Source organism: Neofelis nebulosa, chromosome 8 (genome assembly GCF_028018385.1).
Source record: "Neofelis nebulosa isolate mNeoNeb1 chromosome 8, mNeoNeb1.pri, whole genome shotgun sequence".
Lineage (NCBI taxonomy): Eukaryota > Metazoa > Chordata > Mammalia > Carnivora > Felidae > Neofelis > Neofelis nebulosa.
Window position 1 is genome coordinate 71,504,395 of NC_080789.1, and position 27,187 is coordinate 71,531,581.

Genomic DNA, 27,187 nt, shown 5'->3' on the forward strand with positions numbered 1-27,187 from the left:
CGAGATCAAGAGTTGGATGCTTACCCAACTGAGCCGGTCAGGTGCCCCTTATCATTTATTTTATGATGAAGACCATCGACCACCAATTAAGACTGCGAAATTTGTATTTGTTACTCACCACATTTCCTGAGTTCAGTCCTCTGTCATCTGGCTACTACCAGAGATCATTGTAGTTAATGTATCAAGTAAGCAACTACTTACTTTTAGTAGGTGTACTTAGGTCTCTTTTAAATACACAATCCTGTGAAAAAGTAACAAATTCAAAGTACATACATGTCTTTCCACATGCAATTTGCCAGTAAGTAATCTATCTTCCTTTTACGTTATACTTAGACTTTACACTGATTTCTTTTGGTCCTGAAGACAAGTGGGCAGTGTTTTATTTTCACAGTGGATGAAGAAATCTATCCATTTAGCATTGATTTCAATATGTATTTGTGAAAATGTATTAAGTTTGACATATGCTTGGCCCTGTTAGGTCCTTGGGACACCATGTAAAAAGACATGATCACTGCCCTCAGTAGGCTTACAGTGTCATTACCTAGAAATATGAGAAATCTTGGGTCCCCTTGGAAGTTTCAGTATTCATGTATTTGAATTGATCCTAAAGGCCAGCAAAAGTTATGAAATCTCCATTAAGTGGCACAATCTCAGGAATCCCTAGGCCATTTTATTTTTCTCAATATCTTTTCTATTGGGTGGCAGGGTTCTGCTGAAGAAAATGGCCGAAACAGGAGTTTAGTACCACTTCAGCCTTCTCCGACCTTAGGTGGAGACTCAATACTTCCAGGCCATCCTTTAACATTCCCCTCCACATCTCCCTCTGTGACCTCATCAGGACCAAAGGACGTTTCAAGCCTTCTCAACTTACCCCAAAACTCTTACCCCCTCTCCTGCCTTTCCTTTTTTGAAGATAACTTAGTTACCAGCATCCCAGGGAAAATAGGAGTCTGAAAGTGGGATTCCCTCAACTTCCTGCCAGCACAGTGAAATATTCATTTGATTATAAGCCACCCTTTTATCAGCTGGATATCTTTCTTCCCAAGACCAATCCACCCACCACTTCCCAGGATCCCATCCTTGCTCCTTTTTGTCCTCTCAATCTTAACTGCCAGCTCTCTACTGGCTTCATCCCATGAGGTTTTTTGTTTTGTTTTGTTTTAAGTTTATTTTGAGAGAGAGAGTAGGCAAGAGTGGGGGATGGGCAGAGAGAGGGAGAATCCCAAGCAAGCTCTGCACTGTCAGCTCAGGGCTCAATACGAGTTCTAGCCCATGAACCATGAGATCATGACCTGAGCTGAACTAAGAGTCAGACTCTTAACCAGCTGAGCCATCCAGGTACCCCCATCTTATCAGGTTTTAAACACACTAAAGACACTTTTGCCCTTAAAACATTTAGAAATTACAAGCCCTTCTTCAATCACATCTCTTTCAGAGACCACTCTCTCTTCATATTGAAGTGACTGGAAAGCATGTCTGAGCTCACTACCTGCACCTCGTCAGCCTCTGTTCCACTTTTGTTTGACTCCAGTTTCACACCAACAGCTCCGTCAAGGACATCAATGATTTCCTCTTTTCTTTTTGTGAAATCCAGGAGATACTTATCACTCATTTTATTTGACCCTCCCCCTTCTTAGTTGACTACACCTGTTCTTCTGGAAACTTTGGCTCTTAAATAATCGAATGTTGGCTCATATTTCAACTTTCCATCCTGATTCTTTAAGACAGTATCTTAAAATGAACCACCCTAAAGCTCGTTTCCAATCCCAGTTGTAATAAACTAATCCTATAGAATCGGGATTTAAATAAGTTCACATGTAGGGCTTTGTAATAATGATTGCAGAATCATGACTACCAATTCTCACTGATTGGTCATAGATGTGGTTTCCATGATGATTTCACACATAGCTCAGGCTCCCCACCCTGCTTCTCCTACCATCCCTGTAGCTTACCTTAAAGGAGACAAAGAGCTAATAAGAATTACTAATAAATATTTCAGTGCTGTAAGTTATGCTACAGATCCTGGAAAACTATTGTCAACTATAAATAATTAGCCTACCATTTCTTATTTTATATGTATTCAAGGAAATGAGGATCTAGGTATTTTCAAAGTTTCAAGTCCATATGGCAAGAGCTCAATGTGCTTGTTAGAATTTGTTTCCTTCATCCCTTGGAATGGAGAAAGGATGATGTTAAGAGATGATAATATATTGTTTGCATTTCAGCAATGTTTCTAATTTGGATACTCAACAACTTTTGGGTATTCTCAGCATTTTCTCATAGGGAAGAGAAACTTAGAATATCACTCATGTGTATTTCTCTAAAACTATGTGAATGAAGATTGTGTAAGGCATTCCTTAGGCAGATATATTTTCAAAGTAATTCCTGAAAGTTTGCTTAATTAGCTATGTCAGGATGAAGTTTTATCTTTTAATCATATGCATTGAATAATTTTGGTCAAGCAAATTATGTTATAGATAGATATGTAGATAATAGATTATGCTTGTAGTTCCAAAAGTAAGAACGTGTAATATTAATTCAATAAAACTACATTTTGTTTTTATTATGCTTATGTGACAGGGCTCATTGCTTTTTCTTAAAACAGATTGAAATTTTCTTTTAGAATTTCTCTTGTAAGGATTAGCAAAAATTTTTAAGATCCTCAATGGAGGTCTTGAGGTATTTTAAGTTTTGAATATATTCACTATTCAATTGGAAGCAAGTATGCAAATTGGGCAACGAGTTAAGAACTACGTGGCAATAAAATAGGTAATTTGTTTATATGGCTTATAATTGGGCTCTGAAATGTACACTTTTCCAACCATTTTTCTATACTTTTAAATAAAATTAGGAAAAAATAAACAATTGAAAAACCACATAGAATTATGCTTATTTTATAAAGTGTATGTCTTACTTTAGTTTTCTGTAAAAAGTACACACTTTGACATGAAATATATTTTTGTCTCAGTTTGCTTGTGTGCATATATGAAGTAATGAAGACCTTGTGTTTCTGTTAAGAGTTCATCCAATTTTTATCACCTTAATAATAAAGGAATTATTTCTATATTTGTGTGCAGGGTAAAAAGATGAAACGAAGGTAGTGAGTGCACATAAATTTTGTTTCTAAGGAACATCTCAAATGCAATGTATACTTTTCTCTCTACCCTGTTTATGGAACTTGGTTGACTACGGGTAATTCATCTGCACTTCACTGATGTCCTTTGGATGCTAAAATATTTATTTCAGCTTTTGACTCCCATCCTATCTTGTTTCATTAAGGAATGAGGAATTTCTCAAGTTCCTATATAATATCCCAAAGTGCAACATCCATTTTTGCTACCTTCCCTCTACAATGAAGTTCCAATATTCGTATTGACCTTCTTCAGCCCACAACCTCTTCCATTATCTGGTGTATCTTGGGTATCTTAAACCAAGATTATAAATTATAAATTACAAAATTTCAAATTATAAATTATAAAATTACAAGAGCACCTGACTGGCTCAGTAGAGCATGTGACTAGATCTCAGGGTTGTGAGTTCAAGCCCCATGTTGGGCATGGAGCCTACTTAAAAGACAAAACAAACAAAGAAAAAACCTAAATTATAAAATTACAAACAAACAAAATGTTAGGCTTTTAAATGATTACTGAAGTTATCCAGTTCAGTCTTTGCAGTTCATGGGTAAGAAAACACATTGAGACCTCAAGACGAAGAGATTTGACATAATTGTTCTTTGATATGGCAATGTCCTTGAGCATCATTCCAACCGGTTTGTAGTCTTAGAAAATAAATGGTTATGTTTTTTGAAAAATGTGGTAATATATATTGAAATGAAAAATCCTAGATGAATTTTTGCTTGGTGTCATATTCTCCTGAGTGCACACATTTACTTGGCTCTTTGCAAACACCACTAGTCTTATATTTAAACCATTCAATCATCATGATGTTAGTCTGATGGATTTCCAGGCACCTCCCCAGCTAGAACAAGGCTGTATTATTAGCTCCTCCCATTGCTTCTAGAATTTTGTAATTCAAGCTGGACGTTGGAGAGAGCACTTCTTTCTTCTTTTGCCCTTGGAATGGTGCCATTCTTTCCTTCACTGGCTTGCCAAAGGCTCCTTGCCTTATTTTCACCTCATATTGGTAGTATTCCACTTTATTTGGCAGTCAATCATGTCACTGGAGTAAATTCAAGATGGGCTCCTCTGATCTGCCATTTTTCTTCCTGGCAAAAAATTCTACTGGTCAAATGCCACAGTGTCTATTTTCAATTTAACACCTCCTTAAAAGAAAGTTTTTTTCCCCCTAAATATAGTATATATTTGCTTTAGTGTAGAATTAAAAAAAGTTAGTGGTAATAATTCTTTTGACCTTCTTTTTATCCCTAATAGATTTCTAGAATTTTGTCTCATTAATAAAATGAAATGAAAAATATATTAGTTATTAAATACTTTGTCTAGAAAGAAGCATTTTATTAATATGGATTTGAGACCATAAACTATCAAGAACTTGTTTTCGAGTATTTGACCAAAAGACCAATTTTCATAATCAAGACACATCAGTTTATTCCAATATAAATATCTTTTAAACAGATAGAATTGTGTCAGTGTTTAGAAAAACGTATTTTTTTAAAGCAGTTGACTCCTCCATTTATATTTCATTTTCATGGAATATTAACATTAATCTGAATAGAAAGTTAATTCTATTCAGAAAGAACGTGACAGAAAAATACTTCTATCAGGAAATCCTGTAATATTTATAACAACCAACAGGTTATGGACCTTAACAGGCAGTAGATTATAAGAGGTCAAAAAGTTGCAAATAAGATGTAAAATGATGATTGAATTCATCAGAATTCTACATTCTCCTGGGTAAACTTAGCACTATGTAGTTTAAAAGAAGACCAAAGAATTATTCATGAATCTCTTAAAATCAAAACAAATATATTAAATTTCTTTCCTTCCTCCCTCCCTCCCTCTTCTAACTTATGAGCTAAATATCATAGTTAGCAATGTATTTTAATTAAGTACAAATATGTTCTTTAGAGGAAAACATATAAGGCTTTCTTTCCTTTCTTAGTTTTATTTTTTTTAATTTAATGTTTATTTATTTTTGAGAGAGAGAGAGACAGAGACAGAGCACGAGTGGGGGAGGAGCAGAGAGAGAGGGAGACACAGAATCTGAAGCAGGCTCCAGGCTCAGAGCTGTCAGCACAGAGCCCGATGCGGGGCTTGAACCCACGAACCGTGAGATCATGACCTGAGCTGAAGTCGGATGCCTACCTGACTAAGCCACCCAGGCGCCCCTCCTTTCTTATTTTAAAAAGAAAAATTGAATATGTGGTTAAGTGACAGAAAATAGCCATGGGAGATATTTATTGTTGTCAGAATTTTCCTGGTATTTTTGGCTCATGAGATTCTAGTTATGGGTTCTGGTTATTGGATTAAATTGTGTCTGGAATCAAATATTTACTCCAAAAGATTATTTTAATATTTAATTACTTGAAGTTATTTCAGAGTTTTTCTACATATTAAATAGGTTTTTTCCATGGTAAATATTTTAATTAAAAAATGTTTAATATAGCATTATACATACACATATACACAGAAAAATTATACATGGCATTATGATATGAAAATTCACATTATGAATGCAGATATATGAACTTTCACAAACCAAACCCACCTGTGCAGCCAGAACCCAGAACGCAAAACAGCATTTTACCAGCATCTTAGAAGTCCATTCATCTTTATTCCAATCTTTGTTTTCTCTCCCCCCCCGCCCCCCCAACCCCCCGCCCCAGGGTTAGGCACTATCTTGACTTCTAATGACATTGAATAGTTTTACCTGCTTTCATATATTGCATATATATTGAATTATGCGCTCTGTACTCTTTTTGGGGAGTAGGAGGGATCTGGGTCTTTCTATAAACAATATTTTTGTGAGATTTATTTGTGTTGTTGAATGTAGGTGTAAGATTGTACATTCGCATTCTGTTTAGAATTCCATTGTGTACATCTGGCACAATTCATTCATCTATTGTACTATTGATTGGCTTTTGGGTAGTTTCTAGTTTTTGACTATTACAAAAATAGTGCTTTTGTGAACATTCTTGTTCATCTCTCTTTACAAACTTATGGATGCATTAATTGTGGGGATATACTAAGGAGTTATACAGTATTTGTATATTCTGCAGTTTCCAAAGTGATTGTAGCAATTTGTACCCCCATCAGCAGTGTCTGAGAGGTCCAGTTGTACCAAGTCCTTGTCACCATTTGATATTTCTTTTAGTTTGTTTCTATCTTTAAATTTACTTATTTTTACCAGTATGTGACAGCATCTCATTGTGTTTTTTTTTGCATTTCCGTAATGACATGGAATGTGGAACACATTTCCTATGTTGACTATTTTGATATTCTCTTTTAGCAAATGTATTTTAAATCTTTTCACTATTTTTCTCTTTGGTCATCTGTCTTTTTCTGATTTGATGGGGGTTTTTCTAATGTGTTCTGGATACAATTTTTTTTTCCCAGATAAATGTATTACAAATAATTTTCCCCGTACTTTCCACTCTCTTAATTGTGCCTTGAAAAGTTCTTGATTTTACCATAATTCCAAGATGATCCTTACCTATATATTTAGAAGCTAGTCCTTTGTCATGTATATGAATTGCAAATCATTTCTTCCACATTCTTTAGGCTTCTAATGCTACTATCTCTTGATGAACAGAAGTTCTTTAAAAAAAAATTTTTTTTAACGTTTATTTATTTTTTGAGACAGAGACAGCATGAACGGGGAACGGTCAGAGAGAGAGGGAGACACAGAATCTGAAACAGGCTCCAGGCTCTGAGCTGTCAGCACAGAGCCCCACACGGGGCTCGAACTCACGGACTTGGACTGCGAGATCATGACCTGAACCAAAGTCGGATGCTTAACCGACTGAGCCACCCAGGCGCCCCGAAGAGACATTCTTAATCTTATTACAATCTAGTTTATCATTTTTGGCTGACACGTATTCTTCTAATGAAAGTTAGAAGCTCAATTGCTTTATCCTTCTCATTTAGATCTGCAATCCATCTGGAAGTGATTTTTAGGTATGTTGTAAGATAGGAAATCACATTTTAATTATATTACTTATATTAATTATATTACTTATATCGTATTACTTAAGGTATATGTGCTTGTTGTAGAGAATAGACATTAGTTATGATCTACCATCCAAGGATACCATCACAGCTACTGTGGTGTATCTTTCCACATACAGCTTTTATTAATTATTTTTTTAAGTGTTTTTTTATGTTTATTTATTTTGAGAGAGAGAGAGAGAGCACACACATGAAGGGGGTAGGAGCAAAGGAGGGAGACAGAGGATCTGAAGTAGGCTCCACACTGACAGCAGAGCCCAACACAGGACTTGGACTCATGAACCATGAGATCATGACCAGAGCCAAAGTGGGACGCTTAACCGACTGAGCCACACAGCCACCGCTTATTATTATTTACTTTCATTACTTTATGGTACTGTTATAAAAGTTACTATTAATGTTTTATTCCTTTCAGTTATATAAACTGAGAATAAGATGTCTAGTTCTTTTTCTTAGAAATTTAGCCATGACAAAAAGCAAATCAAAAAAATTTGTCCCTAGATTAATATGAATACCTTTTTAATTTTAAGCTTCACATATTACAGGCTAACTTCTCAAGTGGGTTTTGAATCTTCCTTCTCTTGTGACAGATTTTCCCGCCAAAGTCAGTTAAACACATTATCTTTAGTATAATTTGAAGGCCTACCGTGTGTTTTGTAACTCTTTCATTTCTATCAGTATCTTCATTAATTCCTTTATTCTGCTTTCTTTTAATTTTTATCAGTATTTGAGTTATTTGCTGAATTAATTTTTCATTTTTTCAAAGTGATCTTAAATTTTAAGGTTATAAATTTTGAGTCCTGTTCTATGTCTATCCCATATGTTCAGATATATAGTTTTTAATTATTGCTGATTTTCTTTTTTTTTTTTTTAATTTTTTTTAACGTTTATTTATTTTTGAGACAGAGAGAGACAGAGCATGAACGGGGGAGGGTCAGAGAGAGGGAGACACAGAATCTGAAACAGGCTCCAGGCTCTGAGCTGTCAGCACAGAGCCCGACGTGGGGCTCGAACTCACGGACCGTGAGATCATGACCTGAGCCGAAGTCGGACGCTTAACTGACTGAGCCACCCAGGCGCCCCTGATTTTCTAAACCAATTTTTCAATATATGTTTGTGTTTTCTATTTGACCCAAGTCTTCTAAAACTCCCTCTATAATAAACATTGATTTTTCTGCTTTTGTTATTTTTTAGCTTTATTTGAGGAGGGCACCTTTTGGGATGAGCACTGGGTGTTGTATGGAAACCAATTTGACAGTAAATTTCATATATTAAAAATAAATAAATAAATAAATAAAATAAAATAAAAAAATAAAATAAAATAAAATCTTAAAATAAGTAAATAATAAAGTATAATAAAATAAAAAAAAAAAAGAATGTTGTCTGAACTACTTTTATCTTCTGGAATTTATGAATGTTACACAATTATACAAAAGGTATATTTTCTTTAAAATTTTTTTTCATGTTTATTTAATTTTGAGAGAGAGACAGAGCATTAGTGGGGGAGGGGCAGAGAGAGAGAGGGAGACACAGAATCCAAGCAGCAGGCTCCAGGCTCTGAGCTGTCAGTACAGGGCCCAATGTGGGGCTTAAACTCACAAACCGCAAGATCATGACCTGAGCTGAAGTCGGATGCTTAACCAACTGAGCCACCCAGGTGCCCCAAAAGGTATATTTTCAAGACAGAACTCTTTTATTAATTACGTTATGTAGGTCTTCTTATATTCTCTTATGTTCTTGCCCTTTTACTCTGTCATGAAATGATAGATGTGAATTAAAAACTCTTACTACTATACTGTTCTTTCCTCTATCTCCTTATAATATTCACAATTTGCTACATGAGGTGGTTGCTATGCTGTGTAGTTATATATTTATACTGCGCTTATTTATAGCTTTGTTTTTTCATTTTACTCTAAATATTTGCATTCCGGGGCGCCTGGGTGGCTCAGTCGGTTAAGCGTCCGACTTCGGCTCAGGTCACGATCTCACGGTCTGTGAGATCGAGCCCCGCGTCGGGCTCTGTGCTGACCGCTCAGAGCCTGGAGCCTGTTTCAGATTCTGTGTCTCCCTCTCTCTCTGACCCTCCCCCGTTCATGCTCTGTCTCTCTCTGTCTCAAAAATAAATAAACGTTAAAAAAATTTAAAAAAATAGATAAATATTTGCATTCCATTCTGTTATTCAACATTTATGTCAGTCTTAGTTCTAGGTTAAAATTATTCAAAGTTCAATATAATTCATTTTGCCATCATTTACCCATTCTTGGTTGACTGCATTTTGGTCACCAGAAAAATATTCTGAGTTCTTGTGTATTCAAAACCGTTTGTCTATAGTATGTACTTAAAAGACAGCTTGGCTGGATACAACCCTTGCCTCACATTTTCTTTCCTTGAGTATATCTATTAACAATTTTCTTCCACTATCTTCTGATGTTGAATGTTGCAGTGGAGAAATATGAATATAACCTACTTTCCAATACATAGATTCGGGTCTTTTATTTCAACAGAGGCACTCCTGAATTATAACTTTAAAATATGTTCTGTTTATTTTTCTGGTTCTTTTTTCTTCAGAGGCTACTCTAAATATGTGTATGTGGATCTCTAATGCATATCTTTTCTACTTATTTTTTTCTCCTAAATCCTCCCTCCCTTCTTCCTTCCTCCCTTCGTTCGTTCCTTCCTTCCTTCTTCTCTTTTTCCTTCCTTCCTTCCTTCCCCCTCCATCCTTTCTTCCTTCCTTCTTTTCTCTCTTTCCTCTCTTCATTTCCATTTCAGTGTGGTCAGTTTTCCCATTTTTCCTCCATATTCCCTTCCCCATCACAAGCGCATTTTCTATTTTCTTTCATGCTTTTCTATTTTCTTTTCAGTTTTGTTAAGATGCTTTTCCTCCTTCACTTCTTTTCTGAATTCTGCTAACTCACATTTTATTTCTTCCTGTTGTCTTTCTGTATATTCCCTGAGTCCTAAACCACTGATTTAGATCTGACTTCAAAAGTAATCTCTTCATTTTTTTTTTATAGTCTGTAACAAAATATTTGGTCATACTTTTTATATGCTCCATAGCAAGATTCTTCTGGTGTGTTTCTTCATCTGTAGATAAATTCTGATGCTCTTTCCCAATTTCTTTCTTAGAGTGTACTGAATTTCTTGTGTGCAATCCTTTTTAAAAGAAAAAAAAAACACCTTCATCCTTGAATTAACTTTCTTTTCTTGGACCAGGATTTGTTGGGCTGAGAAGTATGGAGTAGCCTTCTAAGTGCTCTCTTCTCTGCTATCACAGAGACAGACTGCTTCCTATAACTCTGGCTCCTATTTGTTATTTTTTGCATAGCCCACTTCCTCTGTTTCTCTAGACAGGACATGGACCTGCTCATGTACCCAATCTTCGGTGTTTCACACAAGGACTACAGCTTTTCCAAAACAGGGTGGCCACTCATCTTCTTTTTTCCTATGTTATTGCTGTGTGTTTCCTGCTGAGATTTCTTGCTCATTTCTGAATATTTTCTTTACTTCCTTCACATGGCTGTCATCTTACTTGTTTATGGTAATTGGTATATGATCCAGGAGTTATCATTCTCTTCTTTTAAAAGAAATTTCCAGGAGGAGATCGTTAACCATCCTGATATATGCACCAGGTTTCACTTTTTAGGTTGATTTTCTCACTATACAATATGAAATGAGTTCTGTCTTAAAATTAGTGCACACACAGGTGAAAAAAGTCCAAGAAAATTAGGAAAGAAGCACCCAACAGAATTAGAAGTACCACTGCCACTGGCTCTTACAGGGATGGGAGTAGTGCCTGTTCTCACTAACTGGACTAGAAAATCTCAGATATGAGCATTGGGTAAGGTACATACATTCTATGTAGAATGCTCTTGCTTTAGTAGTGGCAAACAAGTATGCTTAGACTGAGCATTGTTTCATTCTTGCTTAATAAATTTTAAAAGAAAGATATGGAAAGATCTATTTCCAGGAAACCTAACTGCATCTCAGAACAAAACTTAAGATTTGTAGGAACACAAATATATCCAGTACCCACAAAAGTAAAATTCATCCAATCTAAAATTATCAGGCTTGGGGCATCTAGGTGGCTCAGTCAGTTAAGGGTCTGACTTCGGCTCAGGTCACGATCTTGTGGTTTGTGGGTTCAAGCCCCACATTGGGCTCTGTGCTGACAGCTCAGAGCCTGAAGCCTGCTTCAGATTCTCTGTCTTCCTCTCTCTCTCTCTCTGTCCCTCCCCTGCTTGTACTGTCTCTCTCTCTCTCCAAAATGAAAATAAAAATAAAAATAAAAATAAAACATTAAAATAATCAGGCTTTAAAGAAGCAGGAAAGCATGACCAATACTGAGGAGGAAAATCAATTAATCAAAATTGGCCAAGCACTGACCCATATTTTAGAACACACATCAAAAGATTGATTATAACTGTATTCTATATGTTCAAAAAGTTAAGTTGAGGCATGCAAGATACAAAAAAAGGGCCCAAACTAAAGCCTTAGAGGTAAAAATGACAGTGAATATGATTAATTACAAATTAGACATTGCAGAAGAAAATATTAGTGAATTTGAAGACAGCAATAAAAATTATCCATTTGAAACACAGAAGGGAAGAGGAGAATTTAGAACAGACAGAGCTTCAGAGAGCTGTGGGACAACTGTGTGCATTCTCATATATGCATAACTGCAGTCCCTGAAGGAACAGAGAGAGAGCGAACAAAAAATTATATTTGACAAAGTAACAACCACAGATTTTACAAATTTGATGAAAATAATAAACTCATAGTCTCCCCAAACTCGATGGACTCCAAGCATAAGAAACATGAAAAAAAATCACATCAAGGTACACTGTAAATAAATTGAATGAAACTAGCAATAGAGAAGAAAATCTTAAAATCATATACAACAAAAAGATACCTGATGTATGGAGGATAAGGACTTTTTTTTTTTTGTTATTAAAAAATGCAAGAAGACAGTTGATCAACAGCTTTTGAGAAATAAAAGCGGTGGGGGGCAAATCCTCCCAACCTAGAATTCTATACCCGGGAAAAAACAGGCTTCAAAAATAAACTTGAGGGGCGTCTGGGGGCTCAGTCGGTTAAGCGTCTGAGTTCGGCCGAGGTGATGATCTTGGTTTGTGAGTTCGAGCCCCGCGTCGGGCTCTGTGCTGACAGCTCGGAGCCTGGAGCCTGCTTCGGATTCTGTGTCTCTCTCTCTCTCTCTCTGCCCCTCCCCAGCTCAGGCTCACACTCTGTCTCTGTCAAAAATAAATAAACTAAAAAAAAAAAAAAAAACTTGAAAAAAAAAGGAACTCATCACAAGTAGAGCGTGTGCTATCAGAAACGTTAAAGAAAGCCTTTAAGACAGAACAAAAATGATAGCAGATGAAATAGCTGTTTAAATAAAAATAGCATGAATGCAAAGTGGGAATTGCAACATATGCAAAAGTTGAATGTATGATGATAGCAACAGCACAAAGGTTGGGAGGGATGAAATTTAATTTGCATACTATACTTGAAGCCAGTCAGAGATATATTAAAGTTGTAGACTATAAATTCTAGGGTAACCGCCTAAATAAGGAAAAAGTTATAGCTAACACAGATTGAATGGGATGATAGTTAATCCATTTAGTTAATCCAAAAGAAGGCAGAAAATAAAAAAGTAGGACAAATAGAAAACAAGATGATGGACTTGAATATACATATATTAAGTATTATATTAAATTTAAATGGTGTAAATATCCTCATTAAAAGCAAATGGTAAGATTGGTAATTTGCCTGTTCTTCCAGGTTATATAAATGTTAATATTACTATTTGTTTATATAATGAATATTTACTTTTTTTTCTATTCCAAGAGGACACAACATTTGGTGCTGGGGATACTGCCTCAAAGAGCCTGTTGATAGTCCCCTCCCCACATAACCCTTACAATCTGAACAGAGTGTAATAATTGCTTGGGCGGAAGAGATCGATTCTCTGCACACCTGGAACTAACAGTGCTTTAAGAATTAACACAATGACCATAGCTTGTACTGTTTTAACTAGAATGATGGATAATCTCCCACACCTGCTACAATATAATGTTTCTACTTACAATTGGCCATTTGTAATTAAGAATGGAGCGGCATCTGTGGGTCTCCTGCCAAACCCACTTCTTCGCATTTATCATTTTCCAATTTTATCCCCCCGTTAGGCCAGTGGTTCTCAACTAGGGCCAGTTTTGCTCCCAGGGGACATTTGCCAATGTCCGGAAATATTTTTGGTTGTCACAACAGGAGTGGGGTACTACTGGCACCGAGTGAGTAGAGGCCAGGGATGCTGCTAAACATTCTATATCAAGTAGGGCAGCTCCCCTCCCCCTATAACAAAGACTCGCCTGGCCCCCAAAGTCAATACTGCCTTAGTTGAGAAATCCTGAACTTAATGACCATTTCATCCCAGTTTGCCCAGGACTCCCCAACTTTTAGCACCGAAAGTCTTGCATCTCAGGAAACTCCCTAGTCTCAGTTACACTGTAAAGATTGATCACCCTACTGCCTACCTACTAATATTAGAAAAGCAGTCTCTATTCAAACAGTTGTTCCTTTCAGTATGAACATCAGTCTCATATTATATTGTAATAAAAATCGTAATCCACATGAACATGCATTGAGCACATTTTGTCCAATACAATTGGCTTATAGAGTTTCGGTAAATTGTTGAACTTTAAACAGCTGGTTATGTTGGAATTAGGACTATAAAAACAAAGTCTATCTTGAGTATAGTGAGCCTATTCCTGCTTTGGAAGATTGAAAATATTTTCTCTACACTGTGCCAACCTCATAACATAGCTTATAGTTATAATGATGATTGTCAAAATTATGAATCAAACACAATTACATGTAATATAACTATGGCTTTCATTTTCTGAGTTGTTGCTGGTTACAACTGTACTACATCAGACTGGAGCTGGTATAAAGAGTACAATTTTCTTATAAAAAGTATGGAATTTGAAACCAAAGATATTTGAGTCTAACTTGATATGTGATCTGGGTAAGTTCTGAATTCCATGGGGAGAATGCATAAATTAAATGAGGTAATTTTTCTAAAGTCCCTTGTATAATGCTTATGTCAGAGCAATTCCCTAAGTGGTTGCTGTAATGATCAATATGAGGAAATTGATTGAAATGGCATAGATCAGTTTACTCATGGCATTTTCATTGGCAGAGACAGAGAAAGGAAGAGAGACAATGTGAATATCATAACAGTTGAGCCTAATATAATGAGAAGGCATTGAAGCCAGAAAGGATTTAAGGAAACTCAGCTTAGTTACATAGATACTGAATGGAAATGTAACATTTATCTTCTATAAGATGTGGGAAATAATGCTCTTTACTGAATATGGTAAAGATTATAATAGCATGGAATAAACATCCCAAACAACTTCCCATTTCTTTAATAAAAGATAAAATAGGCCTATTCTTAAAATAACATTTCCAAAACATTAGAACAGGCTGAAAATCACATACTCCACTGAGAAAACTACTTTGAGTGGCAAAAATTCAGTGATGGAAATGAAATATTTATTTTGCCTTCATTAGCAGATAGCCAATGAAACAGGTGCAGTTCTATTTTCTGTTATTGTATGAGGGAAGGCATGGCTCCTGATGTAAAGATACATTTAGAACTGCAATGTAATTAAAATGACTCTAAATTACAATGTACTGAAGGTAACCTCTAAATAGACAGGTGTGGGTAATAGACAGGTGGGTTTGTTTTGTTTAGAGTAACAGTGTGCTTAACTTAAGGGGGAAAAATTAGATGTCTGTAACTCTGTGATGAATGAAATGACATTTGGGAGGAAGAGGCACAAAAGAAAGGGGATTGATTGTGTATGAATTACCATCACCCAGCTGGGTATTTTCCTTGGTAAAAGTAAAATTAAACTCTCCTTCCTCAAACAAGATTGGCTCACATTAGCGGTGAACAACAGATGGACCAAGTGTATGATATAAAAGTAAGGAGGCGTGCCAGGAGAGGTCAATTCAAAGTCAACAGAATTTTTGTTGTTGAGAGCTCAGGGAAGAAGGGCGGCCAGGAATTAAACTGAAAGGGTATTCCTTTGTGTTTGGGAAGATGTACCCATATATTCCTTCCCTTTTTCTCTCACATTCTTTCTCCCCCTTGGTTGGATTTCAAGACAATCTGACGACTTCCTCCCCTTTCCTTTTCATACTGGTTACAGCAAGAAGCAATAAAGAATCTGCAAATCAAACAGGTGGATTTGAGAAATGAGAGAGTAGTTCTGAAATGACAATTCTTTCTGCTACTAAGGTTTATAGAATTTGAGACACGAGGCAACACACCTGGATCCACTGCTACAGTAATGGTTGAGGAAAATGAGTAGGGATACATGGGGTCATTTGGGTATCATACAGGGAGGGCCAATTAATATTGTGAAACTACCAGCAGGAAGTCTCATAAAATGACAGGCAGCTACAATGGCAGGGGCAGATACAAGTTTTGTGGGGCTTGATGTTTCTATAATTTGAGGAGCTCTTTATACAAAATTAAGTACAAAAATGAATATTAAAAGGAAAAAAAATGACAACTACGGGAACTGTGGAGACTGAGCAATTCATTTAGCATTTCCTTAGACAACTCCCAGAAATTCACACCCAGCAGTGCTTGCTGATTGCAACCTCGCCTTCCCCTTTGCACCTACAATGCTCTTAAATTCCCAGAGCACACAGGGGCCCTTGCCAATCAAGGCAGGTCATTAAGCTTCATTGGAAGAATCCCTTGCCTTCAGGAACTTCCCGCTGTAGCTTATTTTGTCTTGCTTGAGAAGCCTAAAATTACCCTGAAACCTAAATAACAGAAATTTTCCAACTGATGCTTTTCATTTCACTGTAAGAACTAAAAAACCTCACACACCTATCACCTTTCTGGACCTCGGCCGCACAGCTTGCATCGGTGTTGGGTGTTACAGGTACCGGGACGTTGTCCAGCTGGCCCTCGGGCTCCACACCACGTTGCTCTCCCGGCGCCGGAGCCCCCTGGGACCGCACTGCGGGCGCGGCTGGGAGTTGGGGGCGGGCTGCACGCGGGAGGGAGAGCACCGGCCGCGCCTCCTGCTGATTGGCCCGGCCCTGCCCGTGGAGGCGGGCTCTCCCCCGCGTTCGCCCGGCCCGGGGTGGCTATATTGGCACCGTTCCTGCTAGGTCGGCTCGCTTCCTCGCGTGGATCTGGACCCAGGGAGAAGGCGTCTGAGGGCAGTGCGGGCTCAGGGAGCGGAGCGAGGCTGCCGAGAGCGAGCCGGGAGCTGTGGGGCTGCAGTGCGATGAAGCAGCGGCTCAGGGAGCGGAGGCTGGCGGTGTGGCGAGACGGTCCGGCCCGGGGCCGGGACTGCTGCTCCGGAGGCTGCTGAAGGCGCCGCGGCGGCCGGCGCAGAGCACGGCGGGCGAGAGGGAGGAGAGGCTGCGGAGCGCGGGGAAGCCGGGCTGGGCGGCCGGCGGCTCGGGTTGGCCTCCCCGGTTGGGATCCCCCGGGTGGAACCATGCGGGTGGCCAAGTGGCTGACGGGGCTGCTCTACCAGCTCTCGCTGTTCATCACCAGATCTTGGGAAATTCACTTGCACCCCAGGCAAGGTAAGGTCACCGCCGGGCGCCTTCAGCAGCGGGGTGGGGGCGAGGTGGGGTGGGTGGCCCAGCCCCGTTGTGAGGATTGTGGTCCTGCAGGGGCTCGCGGGACTCCCGGATCAGCCAGCCCCAAGCATCCTGAGAGGTTGCGGCTGCTCCGGGTTTCGAGGAATTGTGCGCGCCGGGCACCGTGTCCCTCCCGGGTCCACGCGGTGGGGGCGCTTGGGGGCAGAGAGGCGCGTGCGCCCGCAGGGCACCAGTGGGCTGTTGGGAAGCAGAGAGGGATGGGAGAAGGAGTGGGTTGTTCAGGGCCGGGCCTGTCAGGGTCTTTGCTTGGGAAGGTTGGAGCGAGTCGGGGGTGTGGGAAAGCGGAGCACGTGTGTTCGTGTGTGCGCGCGCGCTCGCCAGCGTGTGTGCATTTGTCGTGCCCCTGGTGTATCTGGACCTGGGGCGTTTGGTTGAAGTCTGGGGTTGGGACGTTGGTAACGCGCGGGGGCTCAGGGGCCATATTTCTGTGGTTGTAGAAGCCCTGGTAAGGACGCTGACCTCCTACGAAGTGGTGACCCCCGCGCGGGTCAATGAGTTTGGCGAAGTGTTTCCTCAGAGCCACCACTTCAGCCGGAGGAAGCGCAGCTCGGAGGCCCTGGAGCCCCCGCCATTCAGGACCCACTACCGAATCAGCGCCTACGGGCAGCTCTTCCAGCTGAACCTGAGCGCGGACGCGGCCTTTCTGGCCACTGGCTACACCGAGGTGCACCTGGGAGCTCCCGCGCGCGGGGCCGAGGAGCGCAGCGTGGTGGCCCCGGATCTACGCCACTGCTTCTATCGAGGCCAGGTCAATGCTCGGGCGGATCATACGGCGGTCTTCAGCCTCTGTGGAGGCCTGGTAAGTGTCCTCTGGCCCCTTGGTATTTTTCTGGGGACCCAGGTAAGGGCTGTGTTCAGAGAGTCAGTCGTCATTCGGTTTTCCCCGAATTGATGGTGACCGGAGAGGTCAGAATGGGTTAGCAGAGGGATTAACACCCAGATGAACCCAAGCTGAGGCCACCCCTTCCTGCCATGGGGGAGAGGCATTTGGAAGATCTGTAGTCTCTACCTGCTGGGCAAAAACTGACCCTTTCCGCAAAGGTGGGCGACTCCGGAAGTGTCAGATGTTGAGCTAGTGAGTCAGGGAGTGGACCTATGGGGCCTGTGCCACATGTGAAATGTCTCTTCCAACAGGGCAGGTGATACCACTCAGACACACGAATTCCGGACCACTTACTGAAGCTGACTCCCCTGAATTTACTCAAATCTCCTTGAATTTAGAAGGAAATGAAAATGAATATATGTAAAACGAAAAGAATTCGAAAAGCTGGCTTTTTTTTTTTTTTTTTTTTTTAGTATGGGGGTGGCCATAGAGGCTGAATCTGCCGGTGTCTAAATTTCACATATTTGATAGGTTATCTACAGAGACGTGGTGCCAGTAAATGAGAAATGATCATTAGAGTGACGGGAGTAAGATTTTTGTGTAAAAGGAAAAACCTTATTGTGGAGGGAGGAAATAAAAATAATGGGTTCTTTGTGTTCCTCTCCCTTGAAGGCAGAGGTCCTAACCCCTCCACTCCCAACGATGAACTTCTTCAGCAGGACCTTTTCTGAGAATAACGTTAAATGTGTAAAACGTTAATTAGCTTCGTTTTTAAATACTAACAGTAGTCAAAATGTTACCAGCACAGTTTATGGTTTCATAATAAATACTTCATCAACCCAGCAATCTTATTGGGGCGGGGTCTATTCACTACTGTAGTGGCAAGAAGAATAAACTGGATAGCTACATAACTGATACAAAGGTATCCTTTTATTGGTAACAAAGTCACAATGTCGGTGGTTCTACCTATGATCAAAATGAATTAAGTATCAGGGGTTAGTGAAAATAGGTCTAACACTTAACTGTCCAAGTTTGAAACTCCAGGTTTCAATAGTTTTGTTAAAATAAACCGACTTCATTAACTCTGATTAAAGACAAGTTCAAGAAGAAACAACTAGGAATTTAGTTACTGGATTCTAGCATTCAAATGTAATGCTTCCTCTCAGGTTAATTGACCTAAGATGTCTTCCTGGGTGTGAGTATTGGTCTTGACTAAATAAATTTTGGAAGATCTACTTGCTGTTTTTCATGTTACTTTGGCCTTGTGTTTACATTTAATGTCTTGAACAATTTCCTTTTCTGCTGTATCTAAATAGAAAGCTTGAAACATCAGAATGGCAGAAACACACTAATATTTATACAGCCACCTATATATCAAAGGAAAGAAAAATATTCCTTCCTAGAACCTCTCAATGTGTAACTGGTCTGGAAAATTCTAGATTTACTACCACAATTTGTCATGGTTAATGTTTTCTTGATTTAGTATTTGATGGCATGGAAAAACATTCCAGATGGGAAACATTATTAGGAGTGATGTTTCTGTTCATGTTGATTCATAATGCTGGTGTAGTTCAAATTATTATTCAATTTCCCCTTTTTGAAATCAAACAGTTGGAAATGTTTTTAGGTCTTGACTAGAGTTATCCTCGCCTGTAACTATGCCAATTTGGATATAGTTGTCTAAGTTCTGACTTACGTATATTTACTTTGCTTTTGAAAATGTATTGATATTCTCAGACTTTAACTTTTTTTTTTTTAAATTTTTTTTTTAACGTTTTATTTTTTGAGACAGGGAGAGACAGAGCATCAACAGGGGAGGGTCAGAGAGAGGGAGACACAGAATCGGAAACAGGCTCCAGGCTCCGAGCTGTCAGCACAGAGCCCGACGCGGGGCTCGAACTCACAGACCGCGAGATCATGACCTGAGCCGAAGTCGGCCGCTTAACCGACTGAGCCGCCCAGGCGCCCCTCAGACTTTAACTTTTTACAAACTGTATACCTATGTAAGTTTTAATTTTTATAAGGCTGCATTGAGGACATCAGTCATGGGAGAGCAAGAACTTCGAGTGATGGAGCAAATATCAGCTAAGAATCTTCTAATTGGTCATGATCCAATTACTAAAAGTCCAAGTTACTAAGAGAAGTGACATTTGTCGGTTTTTGGTATTTCCACTGCAGCCTATATTAGCCATATACGTACGACCCATAGGAGCCATATACGTACGACCCGTAGATCTTGCTACCCCAACTCCGTCATTAACTTCCTTTAGGTTAATGGTGTCAAATAACTGAACTCCTGGTAGGTTCTATAGTCCGTTTGTCACTATCACCAGTTCTTCATAGTCTCAGATGAGTCTTTAGACTTGAATAATATTGTGGTACCCACAACCTGGACCAGTTGAATTGTTTAAAGATCAACTTTGATACAATGCCTGTGAAATTAATACTGATCTTCTGGCCCTGCTCCTTCTTGCTTCCTGACTGGTCTTTGACTTTGTATGTGACTGTGATATAGCTTTGACTTGTCCATTAACCACTGAGGTTGAAATTAACTGAAGGATTGTTGTTAGAGCTAGTCTTAAGTTCTTTTACTAGTTTGTTTTTGTTGCTTTAAGTTTGCTTTTAATTATAAATGGATGTTGTACTTAAATATCTTGAAATGAGTATCTGATTTTCTCACTTTATTGCTAATGTGTATTGTCTTTACCTTGCTAGGCTCAAACATACATGGACTGACAAAAATGGACCCCATACAGGGCCTTAAAGTGTTCATTCTGAGATCATTGTTTGGGAAGAAGGTGGAGAGATGGCCTTCTAGTTCCTCTGTGCCTTAGTTGTTTTGCCTCTTGTACCATCAGTGTAATTCGAGATCTGAACTTGGGGCAGCCTCTGCTCAGTCGAGTCTAATGGACTCCCCTCCTGGGCTCTCACTGCTGCTGTGTATCCCTGTGAGCTGTGGCTGTAGCCCTTATTGTGTGTCTGACTGCTGCATTGTGCAGCCCTTATCACTTTGCTTCTGCTGCTGTACCTTCCCTATGTAACGTGGTTTGGTGATGGCTGTTGGTGATCTTCCAGACTCCTCTAAGTGTCTGAAATCCTCCATGGTATTTGAAATTCAAGGGAGACTTAGTTCTTCCCTTTGCTAAATCCTACTACATCCCTAACTTTGTGAAGGGTGTGTGGAGGAGGAGGGATCCCTTTTGGAGGGTCTTTTCCCTGAATCCCACTTAACCTGCTGAAACTCTTTGGGCAGTCCCCTTAAACTAACATACCTTTGTCTCTAGGATCTACATCCTCAGTGGAGAAGTTGGCACATGCGCATCTTTGCATCTGTTTCTTTGGCCTCCAGTCACCCTTTTTTTTCCCTGGGTGAAGAAATCTGTAAAGTTCCTTTCCACATCTTGTTTAGTTGACTAGTTCTCTTTCCATCTTCTTACTTGAGGTAGCCTCTACCCTTTCTACGGTGACTATTGAGGAAGGAGATAAAAACCAAAGTGTTTCCAAAATATCTCTCTATATGGAGCTGCTTACAAAAAATTGACACCTCAGCATGAATCCCATTTAGTGGACTGCTAGTGCTGGATTAACCCCAAACAGGTGAACTTTAATTCGTATGTGGTTAATTTTTTCCCCATTATTCAGAAGTCTTCATATAAATATGAAGACTTCATATAAATATCTTTCACTAAATCACTATGCCTGAGCTAGTACTTAGTGGCTTTTTTTTTATTTTGAGAGGGAGGGTATGAGCAGGGGAGGGGCAGAGAAAGTTTCCCAAGCAGGCTCTGTGCTCCCCATGGAGCTCGACTGCAGGCTTGATCCCATGATCTTGGGAAAATGACCTGAGGCAAAATCAAGAGAGAGATGCTGAGCGAGCCATCCAGGTGCTCTTTAGTTTTAACTGTTTGGGACCCAAGAATCAGGAGCACAGGGTTTGCCAGAAGTCTTTTTCATGTGTGTGTCACTTGTGCTTTTCTGTAACTTCTTTAATCCAGTGATGAACTGTCACAGAATGTACGGTTACCAGGCCTTAATACTCCTATTTTCAACTCTAAGCCTTGCTCTTATGGTCCTATTCTCTATCTTCTCATAATGTTAGCACCCTTGCCAAAGTAGAGATCAGTATTTACTAAGCTGAACTTTTGGTATATACTGGTCAGGATGGCACATGTAAATTACATACAGGCTTTTCCTAACAGCCCCTGGGGCGACCAGTCCTCTATTACCCAGTGGGTTCCCTTCTTCCCAAGGCCCTCGGGGACTAACCTGACTGCCTAGACTGTTAACTTCACTATTTCTTGGTGGGATTTGAAGCAATGCAGTAGTCTTGGTTGAAAGAAACTGTTTCCAGATGTCCTAAAACCAGACCCTGCATCTGGCTTCTATGGTGTTCTCCTACAGTAACTTGCAGTGGTGCTGGGTACTTTTTTGAAGTTTCTCATAACCATTCTGCAGTGTGTCAAGCACTATATATATATATATATATATATATATATATATATATATATATATATTCATAAGGACCTCTCAGTTATTCAAATACTCCATCAAGTACTCTATCAGGGAGAATTTCTTATATCTCTTATGTGAATATTCTGTTAGTTTTGGCCCTCCAAGAAGTGGGTGACAAGACGGGATTGTGTGACTAAGCATTTTATGTAGGGGAAGTGCCTATGTTAGAGAAAATAAGGAACTCTGAAATGGAGGATGAGAATGTTGGGTAGAAGCATCCAAGGCTACTGGGGAATCTAAGCAAGGTTCGGTGAAGCTTGCCTGAAGCCGAATTGGGCTGAAAGAGGAGTCCCATGCCCCCTAAGGAGGGGTATACCCTCAGTATCCTTGCCACACTCAGTTACTGAATGGGAGTATCACTTGAGAGATGGCTGGGGTGCAAACTAGGATGGGTTTCAAAAGCTAGTGGCTGGGACCCTTGGCCAGTTATGCTTCGCATGTTCAGGGCCATCCTATACTGCCACCAGGCACACAAACCCAAAGTCTTATGCTGTTGAGAGGAGTGCAGGACGTGTACTGTGTGAACTTGGAGAAAGGAGTAAGAGCATGGAGACCTGTGCTGGAAAAGGCCTCTCCACTGGACTTTAAGAGGGATAACTCCATGTGGATCTGTAAATTCAAGGGCAGCTCCTGGCCCTGTGCAGCTGGAAAATAGGGTGGATTGGGAGATGAGGCTAAGGGAGACATCACATTAAAGCGTGGACTTGTGAAAGCATGAGGCTTGAGCTGTGGTGGTGGGGAGGTTTGATGTGTTGGGAGGGTCCTCTCCTTATGCAACGCTGTGCAGGGTACCAGGGATGGCAGTGAGTCACTGAAAGGACCACTCTTGCAGTCTATGGGAGGGGAAGAAAAGTCACTTAATGTGGTTGCAGCAATGAAGGGAAAGAGTAGGTGCCTGTGTGAGGTATGCTAATGTAGACTAGTGGTTCTCAACTGAGGTCAGGCTTGCTTTTAATTCTTATAAAACTGTCAAGTTAGTTAGCTTACAGTGTATACAGTGTAGTCTTGGCTTCGGGAGTAGATTCCCATGATTCATCACTTAGATACAACACCCAGTGCTCATCCCTCCACCCTCAGTTTGTTTTCTGTATTTAAGAGTCTCTTATGGTTTGCTTCCCTCTGTAACATTTTTTTTTTTTTCTTTTCCTTCATGGTCTTCTGTTTTCACTCCTGTGTGGAAGTTGAGAAGCTTCTTTCTCTGACTTCTTTCACTTAGCATAATATTCTCCAGTTCCATCCACGTTGCTGGAAATGGCAAGATTTCATTTTCATTGGCAAGTAGTATTTGTGTGTGTCCACATCTTCTTTATCCCTTCATCAGTTGATGGACTCTTGGGCTCTTCCCATAATTTTGCTATTGATAGCACTGTGAAAACATGAATCAGCACTCCTGTATCCTTTGGATAAATTCGAGCGGTGCTGTTGCTGGGTTGTAGGGTAATTTTGTTCTTAATTTTTTGAGAACCTTCACACCATTTTCCAGAGTGGCTGCACCAGTTTGCATTCCCACCAACAGTGCAAGAGGGTTCCCGTTTCTCCACATCCTCGCCAACATCTGTTCTTTCCTGAGTTGTTAATTTTAGGGACTCTGAGAGGTGTGAGATGGTATCTCAATGTAGTTTTGATTTGTATTTCCCTAATGAGCATCTTTTCATGTGTCCATTAGCCATTTGTATATCTTTGGAAAAATGTTTATTCCCATCTGCCCATTTCCAATAATCCAATAACTGCCCAATAATCCAAACAACTGGGTTATTCGGATGTAAAGTTTGGGGAGTTCTTTATAGATCTTGGATACTAAACCTTCATCTGATATGTCATTTGCAAATCTCTTCTCCCATTCCATTGGTTGCCTTTTAGTTTTCTTGATTGATTCCTTTGCTGTTCAGAAGCTTTATCTTAATCGTGTAAGTGGGGGCATTTTTCTCTCGTGTGATCTTTGGTGATGTTTGGAGACCATTTTTGCTGTTACGGTTGTGGGGGAGGGTGGTATAGGGAAAGCTATTAGCATTTTGTGGCCAGAGGACAGTGATACGGCAAAACTTCTCCCAATGCATAGAACAACCCCCTTCACAAACCATCAAAATGTTAGTGTTGAAGTTGAACAGCCTTATAAGAGGACACATTTGAATTTTGCACCCTAAAAGACCAAAATGATTTTGATGACTTAAATGACTGCATGATCCTGTAACCATTAACCAAGAAAGCTAATGACAGAATAGGTGGCAAGGAAGAGATAATTATTCTAGAAACAGGTGTTTGGTTCTAGAATAGGTTTATAATGGTTGAACTTGAATTTACTCTTGGTCTAGAATGTTCTTTCTCTTAAACTCATCGTTCTTCAGATCAGTTTTAAGCCTTTTCCCTGATTTGCTCTAGACCAAGCTGACCAGGCCTGCCTTTATTCCACTACTGGATTCCTCCTTATGTATCATATATCGAATTGTAGCTGCTGACTCTTCTGTAGACTTTAAGTGCAGGGATGATGATTGTAGCACCCAATGGAGAACACAGAAATGCTCAGGTGAAAGAGCTAAAGCAGCTTTTAACATGTGCAAAGTAATTACACTAGTTCATTACATCAGTCCTAAATGCAAGGAAATTTTTAGCAATTTGTTGAAGTACTTGAATATAATTTAAAAAGTTGTGCATAGGTTAAAAGATAACTAAGTTGTGTTTTTCATATGGGTTTATATTGCACTCCTGTTACGGGAGGCTTTATTTCTGTTTTGCTTGTACTTCCTGTTTTCCATAAAATATACTTAAGCTATCCAAGAAGGTATTTATTACATACTAGCTACTGTTAGATATTGGTGGTAATGTCAGTACAAGAGTGTTAAACTTCTTCAAATATTCATGAGCAACATAAATGCTGTATCAGCACAGTAATAGCATGAAGACCTACTGGCTCTTGACTGCCTTAGTCCCAAAGTGACACACTACCGTTGACATTATGCTAATGCCTGACTTGACGTAGATGAAAAGGGCTGGGAAATGAGGGGCAGTGATAGGACAAGGAGGAGGATAGAATATATGCTAGTTGTCACCACCAATCTTGGCCATGGGCTGCCCTTCTTTTGGCCAAATATCCACTTGTCCTTTTCTTCCTGCACAGCAAGCCTACCTCTCTCATCTACAATGAGACCACCTGTTGGGGGCACAGTCTTCATCCCCAACCCAATATGCAGCATGACTGTGACCCTAATCTTAAACTTCCTACAGGAAAAAGAGAAACCTGATTTATAGCCATTTTGGACAACTTCTGAGGAGGGATTGTGGAGCCTTGCTACCTTGGCAGGAGAGCTCTTTAATCACCTTCTTGGATTCCTCTTTCTGGACAGCCAAGTCACCAAGGCCCCTGGTTCTGTTCTCTGGGTGGGTCTTGCCCATCGCTTCATGGCCACATCTAAGATTCTGGGAGGATGCTGTCTGGGGGGATGGAGATGGGGTTGGGGCAGGTTTTAGGAATGCTGAGGTAATTGAGGGGCTATGGTTTATGTTACAACTAAAGCAATCGGGGCTTCTTTAGTCCAGGCTCGTGGTTTCTCTGACAGTTTGGTACATAAAAAAAAAAAAAAACAAACAAACAAAAAACAAAAAACTTAGCTGACCTCAGACGGCAGATTGAGTTTTGGTAATTACTTCATGTTAATTATCTATGACCGTTGCCAAAGGCATTCACGTTAAATCTGTGAATACCAAGAATATCTTCTAAGGAAAAGTGAAATATTGGATTTTTCCCTTACTGATAAAAGTCCAGCTGTACTAAAGTAGAACAAACTATAATCGTAAACTTTAGGGAAAACTATACCAGGAGACATAAATGAAAAAATGATATATTTTCCTAAATAATTGAAAACTACATATGTTATTTGTAAACTAGACTATAAAAAACATGCTATAAATATGACAGATGGTCTGGCAGGTATATGGCATGTGTCCTAGATGTTACATATATTTTCAAGTAGCATGGACTTAAAACATTTCCATAATCAGTCATGAAGATATTTCCATTATACATCTATAAAACAATTCTGAATGACTTCTTAAAGTTTCTAATTGTTATAATGCCTTTAGGTTTTATGTCTTCAGATATTCCAGTTAGAAGTTGAGAGAGGCTATCCTGAAAACTCCCTAGACCTCCCAAAATGTTGACTGTTCTCTACCCTTGTGAGTTCCTAGAATTTCAAAAATCCCCAGTGCCCACAAGAAATACTACAGAATTTCCTTGTTGTTGTTGCTGGGACACCACTTGCACCAGGGTCATTTGGCTATATAAGGCTTGGGTGGGTGAGTCTGGAGTCCTCCTCTTGATCCTCAAGGGCAAGGATTGGTGAGTGTGGTCTCTTTTCAGAGGAAGTATTGGCAATGCATTTTCCCTTTATTGCCTCCTCCCACTTTTATACTGGAGATCTGGAGTTGCCTTGTGGAATGGGGAGTAATGAATGTTGCCAGAGGAAAAGGACTCCTCTTGAAAGTCTTAGAATTTTCTACTTTAGACAACTGGAGCCAACTAGATCTTCTTCATATTTGAAGTGTGTGTATGTATGATGCTATTTCCTAGGCGTGATCAGTGGTGTTATGAGGAAATGTAACGGAGAAAAACCTGCATCCAATGGAGTAGCTCAAAATAAAAATGAATCTGAGTTAATCTTCATGATCTTTTATTACATAATTATACTCTGCCTAGGGGGAAAAAGGGTGGCTGTAATGTGTGCGTGTGCGCGCAGTTTGTTTTTGAGAGAGTGGGCGGGGACAGAGGATCCCAAGTGGTCTCTGTGCTGACAGCAGAGAGCCCCATGTGGGGTTGGAACTCTTGAACCCTGAGACCATGAGCTTAATCGAGGTCGGACACTTAATCGACTGTGCCCCAACATCTGTGTTTTTAGTGGAGAATTTTTTATCCTATTTCAAAATCCATCTCAAAATCACTGATGTTTTAACAATACTGCCTTTCTCAGGAAATTAGGTAGAATTATTTCTATTCTACAAGTTGTGGAATGGA

General features: G+C 39.8%; 1 protein-coding gene across 3 annotated transcripts in view; it reads left to right on the plus strand.

The window, feature by feature from the left end:
* Positions 1-16,328: 16,328 nt before the first annotated feature.
* The window catches only part of ADAMTS20 (ADAM metallopeptidase with thrombospondin type 1 motif 20), a 180,211-nt gene continuing 169,352 nt past the window's right edge, over positions 16,329-27,187 (plus strand). For all 3 annotated transcript variants that reach the window (XM_058743069.1, XM_058743070.1, XM_058743071.1), the window contains exons 1-2: positions 16,329-16,769; positions 17,285-17,646. In XM_058743069.1, coding sequence (XP_058599052.1) covers positions 16,679-16,769; positions 17,285-17,646 — 453 coding nt within the window. In that variant the 5' untranslated portion in view covers positions 16,329-16,678. The remainder of the gene's footprint in view (positions 16,770-17,284; positions 17,647-27,187) is intronic.